The sequence below is a fragment of the Hyla sarda genome, chromosome 5, assembly GCF_029499605.1.
Source record: "Hyla sarda isolate aHylSar1 chromosome 5, aHylSar1.hap1, whole genome shotgun sequence".
NCBI lineage: Eukaryota > Metazoa > Chordata > Amphibia > Anura > Hylidae > Hyla > Hyla sarda.
The window spans coordinates 66,703,166-66,721,220 of record NC_079193.1 but is presented as its reverse complement, the minus strand read 5'-3'; the positions used below and the strand labels follow the sequence as shown (position 1 = coordinate 66,721,220).

Here is an 18,055-nt window from a genome sequence, read left to right as displayed (position 1 = left end):
TTGTCACCCCAGTCCACCCCTCTCTGTCACTCCTGTCCCTCTTTTACCCCCATGTCCACCCCTCCCTGTCACCCATGTACACCCCCCCCTGTCACCCATGTCCACCCCCCCCCCTGTCACCCATGTCCACCCCCCCCTGTCACCCATGTACACATCTCTACACCCCTCTGTCACCCATGTACACCCATCTGTCACCCATGTACACTCCTCTATACCCCTCTGTCACCCATGCACACCCATCTGTCACCCATGTACACTCCTCTACACCCCTCTGTCACCCATGTACATCCATCTGTCACCCATGGACACTCCTCTACACCCCTGTCACTCATGTACACTCCTCTATACCCCCCTGTCACCCATGTACACTCCTCTACACCCCTCTGTCACCCATGTACACTCCTCTACACCCATCTGTCACCCATGTATGCTCCTCTACACCCCTGTCACCCATGTACGCTCCTCTATACCCCTGTCACCCATGTACGCTCCTCTACACCCCTCTGAACGCTCCTCTACACCCCTCCGTCACCCATGTACGCTCCTCTACACCCCTCTAAACCCCTCTGTCACCCATGTCCACCCCTCCGTCACCCATGTATGCTCCTCTACACCCCTCTAAACCCCTCTGTCACCCATGTCCACCCCTCTGTCACCCATGTCCACTATTCTACACCCCTCTGTCACCCGTGTAAAAAAAAGAAAAAAAAATTTGGCGCCTAATAGATTTGTTTTGCAGGTTTAAAGGTCAAGAATTGTGTGTGGAAGAAATCGTGATGATGGCCCAGACCAGATGGAGAAGAGAAGGCAACAATGCAAATTAGAGAAGACGTCATTGGTGAGTTGCTGTATAAAGCAGCACTTTAAACTACATAAATAGATATAGTGCATTGCGTTTTTTTATCGTTTTTTCCTTTTTTTTTTTTTTTTTGCTTGTCAACCTCGGTAGCGGTGCCCCGAGGAAAAATTTTTTTCCGAGGTGTGCCTCGACCCGAAAAAGGTTGGGAAACACTGGTGTACGGTATATCATTTGTATATTATTGTACTATTTATTATCGATATACTGAGACAATATTATGTCCTTTATTCTGGTGTTAAGGTGCTGTTTATTTTATCTATAATGTTACATCAAGGTGTGTATCATTCTCATATTATCGTACTGTTTATTACGGCATCTATATACTGAGACAATATAAAGTGCCTCCTTCTTGTGTTATGGTGCAGTTTTATTATCTATATATTGTATTATCAACATGTGCATTATTCTTATATTATTGTGTTGTTTGCTATCTATACACTGCAAGATCACTGTGTACAATATTTTTATGTATATTATTCTTGCTCTTTGACGTTTTCACTGGTCTGTGACATCACTTTCTAAACTTAAGACATCACTATGTTTGACAACCTTTTGCTATGATTTCACAGTATTTCATTTCCACGTACTGTGCGGATCACCACTGCACCATGAAAATGTAGGATGTTCCTCGTGAAGGAAGCCCATCATTTCTGTACTCAGATCACATTATAGAAAAGCATTGCCAACTGGACCATCAAACATGACATTTTCTGTGTGAGATCTCAAACATTTAGAGAACTTTTGGGTTCTATTATATATAAGCCTTTGTCTTTTTATACAGTATAACATGAATGTGGTGTATTATCAAGGATATCACTGTACAAGATTTAGCCAATCTTCCCACAATTTTTTTTATCAGACTTTTTTTCAGCCCCCCTTTCCCCCCAAAAAAGGTTAAAAAAAAAAGGCCATACAGGTATATTTCACCTTAGGTTTGGTCTGTTTTTAATTTTTTTTCAAGCTGTAAAACTAGCCATTATATTTGGTCGGCCTACTAGGACACCTGTGGTGTTTCTTAGCCTCAGGGCTCCTAGCATGTCCTGTCAACATCTTTCCCACCGGAATGCCGCGGCACCTTGGTTGGTAACCACTGGACCTATGATGTCAAGGACCTTATACAGCCTGTAGGCCGGGCATTCCCTACACCTGCCTTAAAGGACATCTGCAGCGTGATTAACACTTATCCCCTATCCACAGGAAAGGGGATAAGTGTTTGATCGCGGGGGGTTCGACCGCTGGGACCCCCTGTGATCTCCTGTACGGGGCCGCGGCTGTCCCGTGCAGGGGGAGTGCCGGCCGCAGCCGGGACGCCTCCTCCATACATCTCTATGGGAGAGGCGGGAACTGTATGGGGACGGGGAGGAGACGGGGCGTCACCGTCGACATGAGCGCTAATGAGCGGCGCCCCGTTAGGGAAATTGCACTTTCATGCTTCCTGAATCACGAGTCATCGGGATAGTCCCTAGTGGCTTTTCCCTGCCCCACTATCAATTTAGGTCCCTTTATAGAAAAACGCCATAAACATTTCTCATATGTTACTGAATGATATGATTATATATACATAATATTTATAGGTCAATGAGTAATACCATGCATCTGAGTTTGAAAACCTGAAGTGTTGACTTTGGCTTAGCAATCTCTGATTTCTAGGATTTCCACATAAACAATTACCAAACTATGTCATCTGTTTTGGTGAAACTAGAGGTTTTTTTTAACCTCTGACAAACTTTGATATTATCCTTCTTCCTCTTTGTGGAGTTCAGCTCTGGCATATCCCTAAATGTTTTCTTTCTTTTACACTCTCTTCCTATTGAATGAGTTATATGGTTATAAATTATAGAACACATTGACAAGTGGTGCAGTAAATGAGAATACTGTTAACCCCCCTCCTTTCATATTAATTTTCATTTTTCACTTATGTTTTTTTCTCTATTCGCCTTCTAAGATCCTCAAAATTTTTATTAGACCTAAGGGTCTGTACACACTACAGATTTTAACCCCTTAAGGACCAGACCAATTTTATTTTTGCATTTTCGTTTTTTTCCTCCTCGCCTTCTAAAAATCATAACTCTCTTATATTTCCATCCACAGACCCATATGAGGGCTTGTTTTCTGCGTCACCAATTGTACTTTGTAATGACATCACTTATTTTATCATAAAGTGTACGGCGCAACCAAACAAATATTATTTATGTGGGAAAATTGAAAAGAAAACCGCAATTTAGTAAATTTTGGAAGGTTTTATTTTCACGCTGTTCCCTTTCCGGTAAAAATGACATGTTTTCTTTATTCTGTGGGTCATTACAATTAAAATGATAACCATATTATATGCTTTTATATAATTGTACCGCTTAAAAAAAATCTCAAACCATTTTAACAAAATTAGTGTTTAATTTTGACCACCTATAACTTTCTCATTTTTCCGTATATGGGGTGATATGAGGGCTCATTTTTTGCGCCATGATCTGCAGTTTTTATCAGTACCACTTTTGCTTAGGTTTTACTTTTTATTCACTTTTTATAAAAAAAAAATGTAATAAAATTTGACAAAAAAGCAGCAATTTTGGACTTTTATTATTTTTTTTACGTTTACGCCGTTCACCGTACGGGATAATTAACAATATATTTTAATAGTTCATACTTTTACACACGCGGCGATACCAAATATGTGTATTAATTATTTTTTTATGCTTTTTGGGGGTAAAATGGGGGAAAAAGGACGTTTTACTTTTAATTGGGGGAGGGAATTTTTCAAATTTTTTTACTTTTTAATTTTTTTACACTTTTTATGTCCCCATAGGGGACTATTCATTGCAATCATTTGATTGCTAATACTGTGCAGTGCTATGTATAGGACATGTATAGGCTCAGTATTATCGGTGATCTTCTGCTCTGGTCTGCTCGATCTCAGACCAGAGCAGAAGACCCCAGGAGACGGCCGGAGCAAGGTGAGGAGACCTCCAGCCGCCATGCTGGATGATCGGATCCCCGCGGCAGCGCTGCGGGCGATCCGATCGTCCATTCAAACTACCGCAATGCCGCAGATGCTGTGATCTGTATTGATCACGGCATTGGAGGGGTTAATGGCAGACATCCGCGCAATCGCGGATGTCCGCCTTTACCGGCGGTTCCCTGGCTGCTGATATCAGCCGGGACCTGCCGGGCATGACGCGAGCACCGCTCTGGTGCTCGCGATCATGTCGGAGCGTAAATGTACGTCATGGTGCGCTAAGTACCACGTTGCCATGACGTCCATTTACGTCCATTGTCGTTAAGGGGTTAAAAAGGAAAATGTCCTCACTGAATTCCTCTTTGGATCTGTGCCCTTTCTACTCCATGGTCAATAAAGCAGAAATTATATAGAATCAGCACTTATTTCCATGGCAATGACCAAGTTCGGTAGAAGATTCCAGTGGTAGATTGAACATGTTTGGGATTCAGATCATCAGAAATGCCGACTCAGTAATTCCGCTCTGTTAACACAGCAGCTGAAAACCTGTTAAAGTCGACAGGAGTGGGATCCAAGTCGGAATCTGTGTGCATTTTCCCACGGACATTTGTTGTGGATTCCGCCTTGAATTTCTGTAGTGTGAACAAGCTCTATGGCTTTGTTTGCACTACAGAAAATCCCTGTGAAATTTCCATGAAGAAATATTTATCTTGCCTTGTCCACACTTCCGTGCAGAATTCCGCCCTCGTGTGATGTCACGCTCCGCCCCCTCAATGCAAGCCTATGGGAGGGGACGTGACAGCTGTCACGCCCCCTCCCATAGGCTTGCATTGAGGGGGCGGAGTGTGACATCACACGGGGGCGGAGCCGGCCCCATGATCGCCAGTAATCAGACCTGAGCGAACATGCTCCGGGGACTGATTGTAACGGGGTGCTGCGTGCAAGATCATGGGGGTCCCCAGCGGTGGGACCCCCGCAATCAGGCATCTTATCCCCTATCCTTTGCGCCGGAGTACCCCTTTAACGTTTTGTTTCCCTGCAGCACCACCACAGTGAATATAGAGCACAAGTCCTTCAGTACAAGAGATTCTTAAATGCACTCCACTCTGAACGGAGGTCTCCCACCCCATCCCCCTTCTATTAAGTCACAGTATGTATGTTCTGTGATTTATTTACTGAACTATGTCTCACATTTTCCCATGAATCTCCTATGCATCATTTATTTTTATGTTGCTTTAAATTGCAATGCTCACCTGAATCCCTCCTTCCAGCCAAATATCCTTATGTGACCTGCTGCTGTACAAGCACTAGGCATAAGAGTGGCTCAGTATGGAGCTAGTCATAGAACATACGAAATTCTACAAAAAGAAATCCATTATCTAGGGATAGGTCATAGTACTGTTATGTCTGAAAAGGAACGTCAGAAGACTTCATCACACTGATTGGTGTCATTTTAAAGGGGAATTCCCTCAGTCAGGTTATACTGAATATACATATATATTGTGTTAAATAAACAGATAAGTAAAATGATGCAGTCCAGTCTGCAGGCATCATGTTATAGAGCTGGGGTCTCCAAACCAAACGTCTTGTAGTTTTGCAACAACTGGAGGGCCATAGTTTGGAGCAAGAGGAGCTGAGCAGATTAATATATATTTTTGTTGAAAAACTTCCAAGATTACATCTCATTTATTAATTGAAATCTTTGCTAAATTTTAGCTTAGGAGTCTAGTGGGCGGTCCTATTAATCTTTCAATCACTGGCAATCACCGCCCATATGACTACTTAGCCCAGGATGACTAGAGATTTATATGAATAAATGACAAGTTATCCTTGAATTTTTTCTAAAAAACTATATGAATCTGCTCAGCTCCTCCTGCTTTATAACATGATGTCTGCAGATTGTTCTGTATTGTATATATCATCTGCTCAGCTCTTCCTGCTCTATAATATGATACCTGCAGATTGTTCTGTATTGTATATATCATCTGCTCAGCTCTTCCTGCTCTATAATATGATACCTGCAGATTGTACTGTATTGTATTATATAATCTGCTCAGCTCCTCCTGCTCTATAATATGATACCTGCAGATTGTACTGTATTGTATTATGTCATCTGCTCAGCTCCTCCTGCTCTATAATATGATACCTGCAGATTGTACTGTATTGTATTATATAATCTGCTCAGCTCCTCCTGCTCTATAATATGATACCTGCAGATTGTACTGTATTGTATATATCATCTGCTCAGCTCTTCCTGCTCTATAACATGATGTCTGCAGATTGTACTATATTGTATATATCATCTGTTCAGCTCCTCCTGCTCTATAATATGCTACCTGCAGATTGTACTGTATTGTATTATATAATCTGCTCAGCTCCTCCTGCTCTATAATATGATACCTGCAGATTGTACTGTATTGTATTATGTCATCTGCTCAGCTCCTCCTGCTCTATAATATGATACCTGCAGATTGTACTGTATTGTATTATATAATCTGCTCAGCTCCTCCTGCTCTATAATATGATACCTGCAGATTGTACTGTATTGTATATATATAATCTGCTCAGCTCCTCCTGCTCTATAATATGATACCTGCAGATTGTACTGTATTGTATTATGTCATCTGCTCAGCTCCTCCTGCTCTATAACATAATACCTGCAGATTGTACTGTATATATCATCTGCTCTGCACCTCCTGCTCTATAACATGATACCTGCAGATTGCACTGTATTGTATTATATCATCTGCTCAGCTCCTCCTGTTCTATAACATGATACCTGCAGATTGTACTGTATTGTATTATATCATCTGCTCAGCTCCTCCTGCTCTATAATATGATACCTGCAGATTGTACTGTATTGTATATATCATCTGCTCAGCTCCTTCTGCTCTATAAAATGATATCTGCAGATTGTACTGTATTGTATTATGTCATCTGCTCAGCTCTTCCTGCTCTATAATATGATACCTGCAGATTGTACTGTATTGTATTATATCATCTGCTCAGCTCCTCCTCCTCTATAACTTGATGTCTGCAGATTGTTCTGTATTGTATTATATCATCTGCTCAGCTCTTCCTGCTCTATAATATGATACCTGCAGATTGTACTGTATTGTATTATATCATCTGCTCAGCTCCTCCTGCTCTATAATATGATACCTGCAGATTGTACTGTATTGTATTATGTCATCTGCTCAGCTCCTCCTGCTCTATAACATGATACCTGCAGATTGTACTGTATTGTATTATATCATCTGCTCAGCTACTTCTGCTCTATAACATGATATCTGCAGATTGTACTGTATTGTATTATGTCATCTGCTCAGCTCCTCCTGCTCTATAACATGATACCTGCAGATTGTACTGTATTGTATATCATCTGCACAGCTCCTCCTGCTCTATAACATGATGCCTTCAGATTGTACTGTATTGTATATATCATCTGCTCAGCTCCTCCTGCTCTATAACATGATATCTGCAGATTGTACTGTATTGTATTATGTCATCTGCTCAGCTCCTCCTGCTCTATAACATGATACATGCAGATTGTACTGTATTGCATATCATCTGCTCAGCTCTTCCTGCTCTATAACATGATGCCTGCAGATTTTACTGTATTGTATATATATCATCTGCTCAGCTCCTCCTGCTCTATAACATGATACCTGCAGATTGTACTGTATTGTATGCATCATCTGCTCAGCTCCTCCTGCTCTATAACATGATACCTGCAGATTGTACTGTATTGTATTATATCATCTGCTCAGCTACTCCTGCTCTATAACATGATATCTGCAGATTGTACTGTATTGTATTATGTCATCTGCTCAGCTCCTCCTGCTCTATAATATGATACCTGCAGATTGTACTGTATTGTATATATCATCTGCTTAGCTCCTCCTGCTCTATAACATGATACCTGCAGATTGTACTGTATTGTATTATATCATCTGCTCAGCTCCTCCTGCTCTATAACATGATATCTGCAGATTGTACTGTATTGTATTATGTCACCTGCTCAGCTCCTCCTGCTCTATAACATGATACCTGCAGATTGTACTGTATTGTATATATCATCTGATCAGCTCCTCCTGCTCTATAATATGATACCTGCAGATTGTACTGTATTGTATATATTATCTGCTCAGCTCCTCCTTCTCTATAACATGATACCTGCAGATTGTACTGTATTGTATATATCATCTGCTCAGCTCCTCCTGCTCTATAACATGATGCCTGCAGATTGTACTGTATTGTATATATATCATCTGCTCAGCTCCTCCTACTCTATAATAGGATACCTGCAGATTGTACTGTATTGTATTATATCATCTGCTCAGCTCCTCCAGCTCTATAACATGATACCTGCAGATTGTACTGTATTGTATGTATCATCTGCTCAGCTCCTCCTGCTATATAACATATTATCTGCAGATTGTACTGTATTGTATGTATCATCTGCTCTGCTCCTCCTGCTCTATAACATGATACCTGCAGACTGTACTGTATTGTATATATCATCTGTTCAGCTCTTCTTGCTCTATAACATGATACCTGCAGATTGTACTGTATTGTATATATCATCTGCTCAGCTCCTCCTGCTCTATAATATGATACCTGCAGATTGTACTGTATTGTATATATATCATCTGCTCAGCTCCACCTGCTCTATAATATACCTGCAGATTGTACTGTATGGTATATATCATCTGCTCAGCTCCTCCTGCTCTATAACATGATACCTGCAGATTGTACTGTATTGTATATATCATCTGCTCAGCTCCTCCTGCTCTACAATATGATACCTGCAGATTGTACTGTATTGTATATATCATCTGCTCAGCTCCTCCTCCTCTATAACATGATACCTGCAGATTGTACTGTATTGTATATATCATCTGCTCAGCTCCTCCTGCTCTAGAATATACCTGCAGATTGTACTGTATGGTATATATCATCTGCTCAGCTCCTCCTGCTCTATAACATGGTTTCTGCAGATTTGACAGCATTTTTAATGTGACAGATTCCCTTGAATACTTTTCTATAACACTGTATATAATTCCCCTAATCATAAATAAACAATAGTTTTATGTGAGTCTTTGCATATGCTACATACGTTTAACTGCATTCCCTTCCATGGCTGATCCCAGGCTGTTGCGGGAGATACTACTCATTTCTGGCTTGTAGCCCAGACTTCTGTCTTTGTGCAAGCGGTCCTTGTAACATTCCATCATTCCAGCCAGATACATTCTATACCATGACAGCCTTCTTGCAGAACAATGGGATGACCATTTTGGGAAGGCATTTAAACCACAAGAAGTATCACAGAAATCATGCAGTAAAACCCGTATTCTTCCCTTATGTTCTTCTAAAGTCTCTCAAAATCGATGGGATCCGACAATGGCCTTCAATATCAAGTCTCGAAAAGTTTTTTTGCTTCCAGTCTTAAACTGAATCACACCAGAAAGCAGACATGGCTAGGAGTCCCACACTTGAAAAACTTTCTTCTAGGGTTTAGTGTCCTGATGGACATCCCTGTGGGAAGGGTTAATACGTTAGGTTCTTGACCTGTTGTGTAGAATTATCCTGTAAGGAATAAAACGTAATGCACAATACTAGGACAAAATAACACTGAGCATGTGTTCCTGCTTTCATGAGCTGCCATCCACCTGTGTTTGATGTTTTAAAGGTTATATTGGTATTTTATCCAATGCCCTTATGTCACAATCCAGGTTTTATTTTTGAAGAAGAAAAGAATGATTGTCTATTGACATTGTCCATCAGGGTAAAGTACATTGTGTACTCTTTCCCAATAAAGATGAAAATAGTGATTTCGATAGAGCCACAACATGTAGAAAAATGAAGGCTGAAGTCCAAGCACTGCACGGTACAAGGGTTGTTACATAGAAAAATAATTCTCTAAAAAATAAATTAATCCAACAGCAGACTGCTGGGAAGTGATCTGTACAGTATCAACTTAGTTTTAGGCCTAGTTTAAAAATCAAAACTGCAAGATCTCAGGATTACATATATATATATATATATATATATATATATATATATTATTTTTTTTTTTTTATTAAAGGGGTACTCCAGGGAACTAAACCCATAGCCCATGCTTTGCCTCTTACCAACCTATTTATTTGTCTTAATATCATTCAGTAGCTCTATAGACCAGTTTCCCTCTTTCAGTTGTCACTTACATGCAGAGAGTGAGAGAAAGACATCATAATCAGATCCTGCTTGTCTCTGTGCAAACCCATCATTAAGACTAGCCCCCACCCTCCTGGAAGACAAACACCATATGATTTGTCTTTACAGCTACACCTCCCCTCCCTCTCCCTGTGTGAGGATCTTGCTGGCAGAGAAGCCCAGTCTTCTTAGCACATAATGCTACTCTTTTCCTGCTGTAGATCTAATCACTGACTACTGCCATTCAGAGTATACAGTAGCATGATTTATTGCTGGCATGCACACAGATAGTAAAGGCAATTGGCTGGCAGCCATTACACAGAGCCCCACTGACTGCTGGGAGTTGTACTCTGGGCTGCAAGCAAGGAAAAATAATATTTAGGAGACAACAGGGGCCACAGGAACTGGCAAAAATCACAAGGATAAATACAGGGGACACAGAACAGGTATTGTGGTGGCTTTGGGGCATTCTTATTCTTTCCATAACTTCTCCAGAGCACCCCTTTAACTACCGTATTTTCCGGCATATAAAATGACTGGGCGTATAAGACGACCCCCAACTTTTACAGTTAAAATATAGAGTTTGGGATATACTCACCGTATAAGACTACCCCTCTACCGCGATGTTCGGTACCTTACCAGTGATTGGCTGGTTGTTGTATACAAAGCCTGCTTGGATTGGTCAGCTCTCACTGCCTGCCCAGCCCTCCCTGTCTCCAAGATTATCAGAAAGGTACATGCCTCTTTCACTCGTCTGGCCCGCCCTTGTATCCTATTACCGTACCTGCTTCTCTGCCTCTCAGATCTCACACATGTGCCATTGTTCCCCCCCCCCACCTTAGGTTGTCAGCATAGTTACCCTACATTAGGCTGTCTGCATAGTTCCCCCACATCAGGTTGTCAGCATAGTTCCCCCACATTAGGTTGTCAGCATAGTTCCCCCACATTAGGTTGTCAGCATAGTTCCCCCACATTAGGTTGTCAGCATATTTCCCCCACATTTGGTTGTCAGCATAGTTCCTCCACATTAGGTTGTCAGCATAGTTCCCCCACATTAGGTTGGCAGTATAGTTCCCCCACATTAGGCTGGCAGTATAGTTCTCCCCACATTCGGTTGACAGTATAGTTCCCCCACATTTGGAAGGCAGTGGCCCCCCACAGACATACAGCCTTCAGCCATATACAGTGTATGGCTGGAGGCTGTATGTCTGTGTACTGCCCCACTTCAGTACTATGACCACCGCTCCTCTGGTCAGGAGTCATGATCTACTGCTATGGTCTATAGGCCATAGAAGTAGGTCTAGGGACCGGAGGAGCGGTTGTCGGAGCACCGAAGATGATGTGCCGCTGGTAACTTACCATGCGTGTGTCCTCCTCCTAGCTGCTCTGCTCCGCTCTGCTCTCAAGTCAGTGACATCCCTGCGTGCGCTACCTCCCGGCGGCCCCTGCATTTTTAAAGTTAACGCGGGGCCGCAGAAACGTAACCGGGACATCCTTGTGTCCTGAAAAGATCTTTTGGGACACAGGGATGTCCCGAATGTGACGGGGGAAATGAATCCCGGGATATGGATTATTCATGCAGCACCCACCCTATAAGACGACACCCAGCGTATAAGAGGACTCCCGACTTTTGAGAAAATTTTCCTGGGTTATACCGAAAAATACGGTATATACAGCATATAGAGTTAAATAAAAAATTTGAAAAAAATCACAGAAAATTCTTTACAAAATCAGTTTTTTTAGAATATGTTTCTGATGATACATTCCCTTTAACTATAAATTGGAGGCTGTATAGAAGTTGTTCTGCATACTCTTTGATTTAACGCTTTCTTGGTACCCTATTAATGCGCCAGTTAAAGCATAGCACTTTAAGGCTACATTTACACATATAGGGGGAGATTTATCAAAACTTGTCCAGAGGAAACAATGCTAAATTACCCATAGCAACCAATCAGATCGCTTCTTTCATTTTTGAAAATGTCTCTGAAAAATGAAAGAAGAAATCTGATTGGTTGCTATGGGCAACTCAGCAACTTTCCTCTGGGCAGGTTTTGATAAATCTCCCCCAACTGTGTTTGCCGTAGATTTGATGCTGTGTAAATCAAGTAACTAATTGATTAGACAAAGAATTAATCATCAGCAGCACGATATGTGTGAATGTACCCAGAAAGTGAAGGTCATGTTCACACAGCGAAATGTCCGCCCCGAAAACACAGGAAAACATTCCGCACATTTTAGGGCCGCTTGGAAATGTGCCATCTCATAGACGGCAATGCATTTCCAAGCAGCTAAATCAGTAGAAATAATAGACAAAAGTCTATTCTTTTTGCAGATTCTGGAACTGGGATTTCCGTGGCAGAAGTATCTGCACAGAGCGCACATTGCAGCAAAATCCCATTGAAATCAATAGGATGTCCGATCAATTCAGGCGGAATTCCCCACAGACATCTTATTGCTGGAGATACCCTTTATGGAGGGTTTTGCAATATTGTATCCCAAATATTCTCACAGTACAATGACATTGGCGATCACCCATTAAAAGTTTAGCTTTAACTGTACAAGAAAATAAGATGTGGCCAACAAGATACCGTATTTTTCGCCCTATAGGACGCACCGGCGTATAAGACGCACCCAATTTATAGGTGCAAAATCTAAAAAAATTAAGATTTTGAATCCAATAGTGGTCTTCAACCTGCGGACCTCCAGATGTTGCAAAACTACAACTCCCAGCATGCCCGGACAGCCGTTGGCTGTCCGGGCATGCTGGGAGTTATAGTTTTGCAACATCTGGAGGTCCGCAGGTTGAAGACCACTGCATATGAGGTAATACTCACGTGTCCCCGCCGCTCCAGACCCGTCACCGCTGCCCTGGATGTCGCTCCATCGCTGTCGCGGTGTCTCCGTCGCTCCGGAACGTCTCTGCTGCCGGCCGGATATCCTCGGTCTCCGTTGCCACCATCACGTTGTTACGCGCGCCGACGCACGTACGCGATGACGAGGAAGGAGAGCGTCTGCATACAGGGGATCCCTGAACGGAGAAGACACCGAGGAGGCAGGTAAGGTCCCTCCCGGTGTCCTGTAAGCACTAACCCGGCTATTCAGTCGGGCTGTTCGGGACCGCCGCGGTGAAATCGCGGCGGTCCCGAACAGACCGACTGAGCAGCCGGGTTAGCGTTACTTTCCCTTCAGACGCGGCGGTCAGCTTTGATCGCCGCATCTGAAGGGTTAATACAGGGAATCACCGCGATCGGTGATGTCCTGTATTAGCCGCGGGTCCCGGCCGTTGATGGCCGCAGGGACCGCCGCGATAGGGGTGTATTCGCCGTATAAGACGCACCGACTTTTTCCCCCCAGTTATGGGGAAGAAAAAGTGCATCTTATACGGCGAAAAATACGGCTCTGAATCACACTATACAAACAAGGACTAAATGTAAGGTCAGTACTACAGTAAAATTCTCATCCGTCCTTTTAGAATCCTTTACTTTCCAATAACAACTAGCTGTTTCCCTTACGTCCTAACCAGTAGCACAGATGGGGTATTCCACCCCCCGCGAACTGGTAGGACAGATGGAATTTTTATTGATTAATAAACTAATTAGCAAACCACACCCACAATACCCTGTATAAAGGAGGGGTCACCCTCTGTCCCCTTGTGTTTTTTTCTGTCCTCCCGGACAGTGGGACAGATGGTGACCCTCCGTGCTTAGGAGGTGTTCTCTCTTTTTTTCACTGCCAGTTACTGGCTCCCCTTGAACAGCCTTCTTCGGCTGTGGGGAATAAATCTATAATTAGCTCTGCTCACCTTCGGGCAGGCTCTCTCCTTGGCTATCCCTCTGATGCCGACCTGGCTCTGAGGTTCCGCCCACCGGCCCGGCTCTCTATGTGCGGCTAAGCCCCGCATCTCGGGCCGGCGGAAGTGACGTCAGCGGCGTCTTACATCACTTCCCCTCCTTTTTTCTTTTCAAAAAAAAAAAAAAAAAGTAAAAAGAAAAAAGGGGGCATGAGAGGAAAGAACAACTTTTTCCTATGTAGAGATTGTTTCCCCAGGCGGGGGGTTTTCTCTCTTCCAGTCACTCTTTAGAATAGACTATTTTCAGGTTGCTCCGCCCTAGTGGGCGGAGCTTCCTTTAGGCGCCAATTTTGAAGGGTATTTAATCCCTTCCAGAGTGCAGCTCAGTCTCTTTGAGTCCAGATGCTTTGGCTTGTCCACGTATCTGTCTTTGAGATTGTGACCTTAGGCCTGTACTGTCCCTGCGGAAAGTACTGTGACTTATTTTTTCACTCGCGCTTTTGCTGCTTTTTGGTAGTCTTCTTTGCTTTAGATTTTTTGAATCTTTTTTCTCTGAGCTTGCTTAATAATTAGTAATATCAATATCTTCCTCAGATTATGTCTACGGAAGGCTCCGCTGACCGTGAAGGTCCTGGAAAAAGGACCTCCAAGCGGAAACACCTCGCTTGCCATGATTGTAGTGTTCCGCTAGAAGATTCTTATGAATTTTCTAGATGTCCACCTTGTAGGGCCAAGACTCTACCCTCCCATCTGGCGGAAGCTACTGTGCAAGATATGTATGTGTGGGTTTCCACGAATATGTCTGCTATGCATGCATCCATTGAGGAATTAAAGCAAGCTGTTGCTCAGAAACGTCCCAGACCAGCCTCTCCTCCTAGAATGGATGTATCTATGGGACCGGATAAAGAAGATCCTACATCATCCTCTTCCGATGAGGAAGAGACCATCCCTTATTTTTTTCCGCTGGAAAAAACCCAGCGACTTTTGAGATCCATCAGGTCGGGGGACCAGGATGTTGATCCCGGGGAAGCTTCCTCCTCCGCCTCTAAGGGGCCTAGGGCCTTTAAAGCGGACGAGACCCTATTGTCTGTACTTAAGACAGAATGGAAAAAGCCTGAAAAAGGCCCGGTCTTGTCCAAACGTTTCAAGACCATGTTTCCCATTAGGGAAGATCAGCTGGCCTCATGGGGCTCTGTTCCCAAAGTGGACATTGCTGTTGCTAAAATGTCCAAGAGAACCTTGGTTCCTTCAGAGGATGGGTCTTCCCTCCAGGATCCAATGGACAGAAAAGCTGATTGCGCTTTTAGGCGCTCATACTCGACAGCAGCTGCCTCAGCTTCAGTCTCTATTGCCAGTTCAGAAGTGGCAAACTTCCTGAAGACTCGCCTCTCCTCCATTCAGGCGGATTTAGACCAGGGGGTCCCTAGAGACGAGATTTTGGCCTCCTTCAAAACGGCCAATCTGGCCATGGATTTTCTTTGCGATGCTGCTATACAGCAGCTAAAACTGGCTTCTAAAACTATGGCCTTGTCTTCCGCCGGACGTCGTCCTCTCTGGTTAAAGCCGTGGAAGGCTGACAACTCCTCCAAGCATACTCTTTGTAGTATGCCTTATGAACCCGGCATTTTGTTTGGTAAAGAGTTGGACCGCATAATGGAGGGCCTGTCTGACAAAAAGGGAAAGTCCCTTCCTCAGCAGTCCTTTCGCGGTCGGGGCAGGCGTTTTGGGGACAGATCAACTGCCCAACCTAGACCCCAGAAGGAGTGGGGTAATCAACGCCGGGGCGGTAAGCGCTCCCGTGGTCCCAAGGAGAGAAGACTCTGACTATGGGCTTCTAGGAAGCTCTGGGTTCCCTGCCGGGTTGACCTCTCCAGTTTCCCATCCTGCCCCCCATATTCCTGTAGGCGGCCGCCTACATCATTTTTTAGATGCTTGGACTCTACTTATTCAGGATCCTTGGGTCCTGAGAATAATTTCAGTTGGTTATTCAATAGATCTTGTATCAATTCCTCCTTCCCGGTATGTGCAAACAAGAGTTCTTCCCCCAGTCAAGCAGTCGGTTCTAGAGTCTTACATTCTGGAGTATATCCAGAAAGGTGCCCTGGAGGAAGTTCCTACACCGGATTGGGGGGCAGGGATCTATTCCCCAGTCTTCCTTGTTCCCAAGCTAACGGGAGACTGGCGGATGATTATAGATCTAAGATTTTTCAATCAGTTTGTAAAGCACAAACGCTTTCGCATGGAAACCATTCAGTCTGTGGTCAACCTTATCTCGCCAGGAGATTACCTGGCCACCCTGGACTTAAAGGATGCTTACCTCCATATCCCTATTCATCCTGCATCCAGGAAGTATTTAAGGATCGCTGTTCAGGTAGGGGGAGTTCTAAAACACCTCCAGTTTGTAGCCCTCCCGTTTGGGATCTCTTCTGCCCCTCACACTTTTACCAAGGTTGTGGTGGCTGTGGTAGCTGCTCTAAGGCTCCAGGGGCTCAGCATTGTTCCCTACCTAGACGATTGGCTCCTCAGAGCTCCATCTCAAACGATCCTGTCCCAACATCTCCAGCTAGCCGTATCCTTCCTTCATCAGTTGGGTTGGATAGTCAATTGGGCCAAGTCCAATTTCCTCCCGACAACATCAGTGAGGTTCCTTGGTTTCATAGTCGATACAATCTCAATGACACTCTACCTCACTCCCGAGAGAAAACTCCGGGTTCAAGAATCGGCTCAACATCTTTTAATATCCCGGAAAGTGTCTATTCGCACTCTCATGCGGATGTTGGGACTTATGTCCGCTACCGCAGACGCGGTACCTTGGGCTCTTTGGCATCTTCGCCCTCTCCAAGCAGAGGTTCTTGCCATTTGGAATCACCGGCCATCCGGCCTGAACAGGTGTCACTCCCTGTCTTGCGCAACCCGTTCTTCTCTGAGGTGGTGGTCTCACCTAGAGGACGGCCGGTCCCTGATCCAACCCTCTTGGATCATACTTACTACCGACGCATCCCTTGTAGGTTGGGGAGCGCATCTTCAGGATCTGACAGTGCAAGGTGCATGGTCTCCTCAGGACAAACTATTAACCTCCAATCTCCTGGAGATTCGTGCAATCAGGCTAGCATTGCTGCACTTTGCTTCTGTCCTCCAAGGGAAAGCTGTCAAGATCCAATCCGACAGCATGACGGCTGTGATGTACATCAACAAGCAGGGAGGCACTCGGTCACAAAACCTCCTCAGAGAGGTGGGTCTGATCTTGGATTGGGCAGAAAGGAACCTCACCCACCTGTCCGCGGTTCATATTCGAGGTTCCCTCAATATGATAGCCGACCGCCTGAGCAGAGGACTCCTAACCGCAGAATGGTCTCTCCACCCAGTCATATTCAGAGAGATAACGCTCAGGTGGGGTGTGCCAGAGATAGACCTCATGGCAACGAGGTTCAACTCCAAGTTGGAGAGGTTCTGTTCCCTTTACAGGGAAGACAACCCGGTGGCAATAGATGCTTTCTCAATCCCGTGGAGGTTCAGGCTGGCCTATATCTACCCTCCAATTTCCTTGATCCCAAGGGTATTGATGAAGATCAGGCAAGACCAAGCATCCGTCATAGCCATAATCCCATTTTGGCCCAAGAGAGCTTGGTTCACCCAACTCTTTCAGATGAGTCGGGGACAATTTTGGAGGCTTCCCCCAGAGCAAGCATTAGTGTCGGGGGACACGCACAGCTGCTCGAATCTTCAGATGTTCAACCTGACAGCCTGGAGGTTGATCAGTCCCTTCCACATTTAGAAGGGCTTTCCAGTGCGGTCTTGAAAACACTCTCACACTCCAGAGCGGAGTCAACCAATAAGACATACAAAAGAATCTGGACAATTTTCCAATCTTGGTGCTCCAAGAAGCAAGTTGGAAGAGATATAGCTGCTCCTACCATTCTCAGCTTTCTCCAGGATGGACTAGACAAGAATTTGTCTCCTTCTACTCTCAAGGTCCAAGTTTCGGCCATTTCGGCTTACATTAATAAGCCTTTATTTCAAGACCCACTGATCAAAACATTCTTGAGAGGGGCCTCAAGGTTGAAACCTACAATTATACAACCAGTTCCCACTTGGGATTTATCAGTCGTGCTCAAGGGACTGTCATCTCCTCCCTTTGAGCCTATGGAGGACGTGGACATAAAGTTTGTTACCATTAAAACAACTTTTTTACTGGCTATAACATCTGCCAAGAGAATTGGTGAATTACAAGCGCTCTCTGCGTTTGAACCCTATACAAGAT

The 18,055-nt window shown here is 44.1% G+C and overlaps 1 protein-coding gene across 2 annotated transcripts in view; it reads right to left on the bottom strand.

Annotated features, from left to right (window-relative positions):
• The window catches only part of PRKAG2 (protein kinase AMP-activated non-catalytic subunit gamma 2), a 391,725-nt gene that overhangs the window by 187,054 nt on the left and 186,616 nt on the right, over positions 1 to 18,055 (bottom strand). The window contains exon 1 of one of the 2 annotated variants that reach the window (XM_056519621.1): positions 8,929 to 8,981. The exons of the other annotated variant lie outside the window; for it this stretch is intronic. Coding sequence (XP_056375596.1) covers positions 8,929 to 8,950 — 22 coding nt within the window. The 5' untranslated portion in view covers positions 8,951 to 8,981. Of the gene's footprint in view, positions 1 to 8,928; positions 8,982 to 18,055 lie in introns of those variants that run through there. 2 annotated transcript variants of the gene reach the window in all.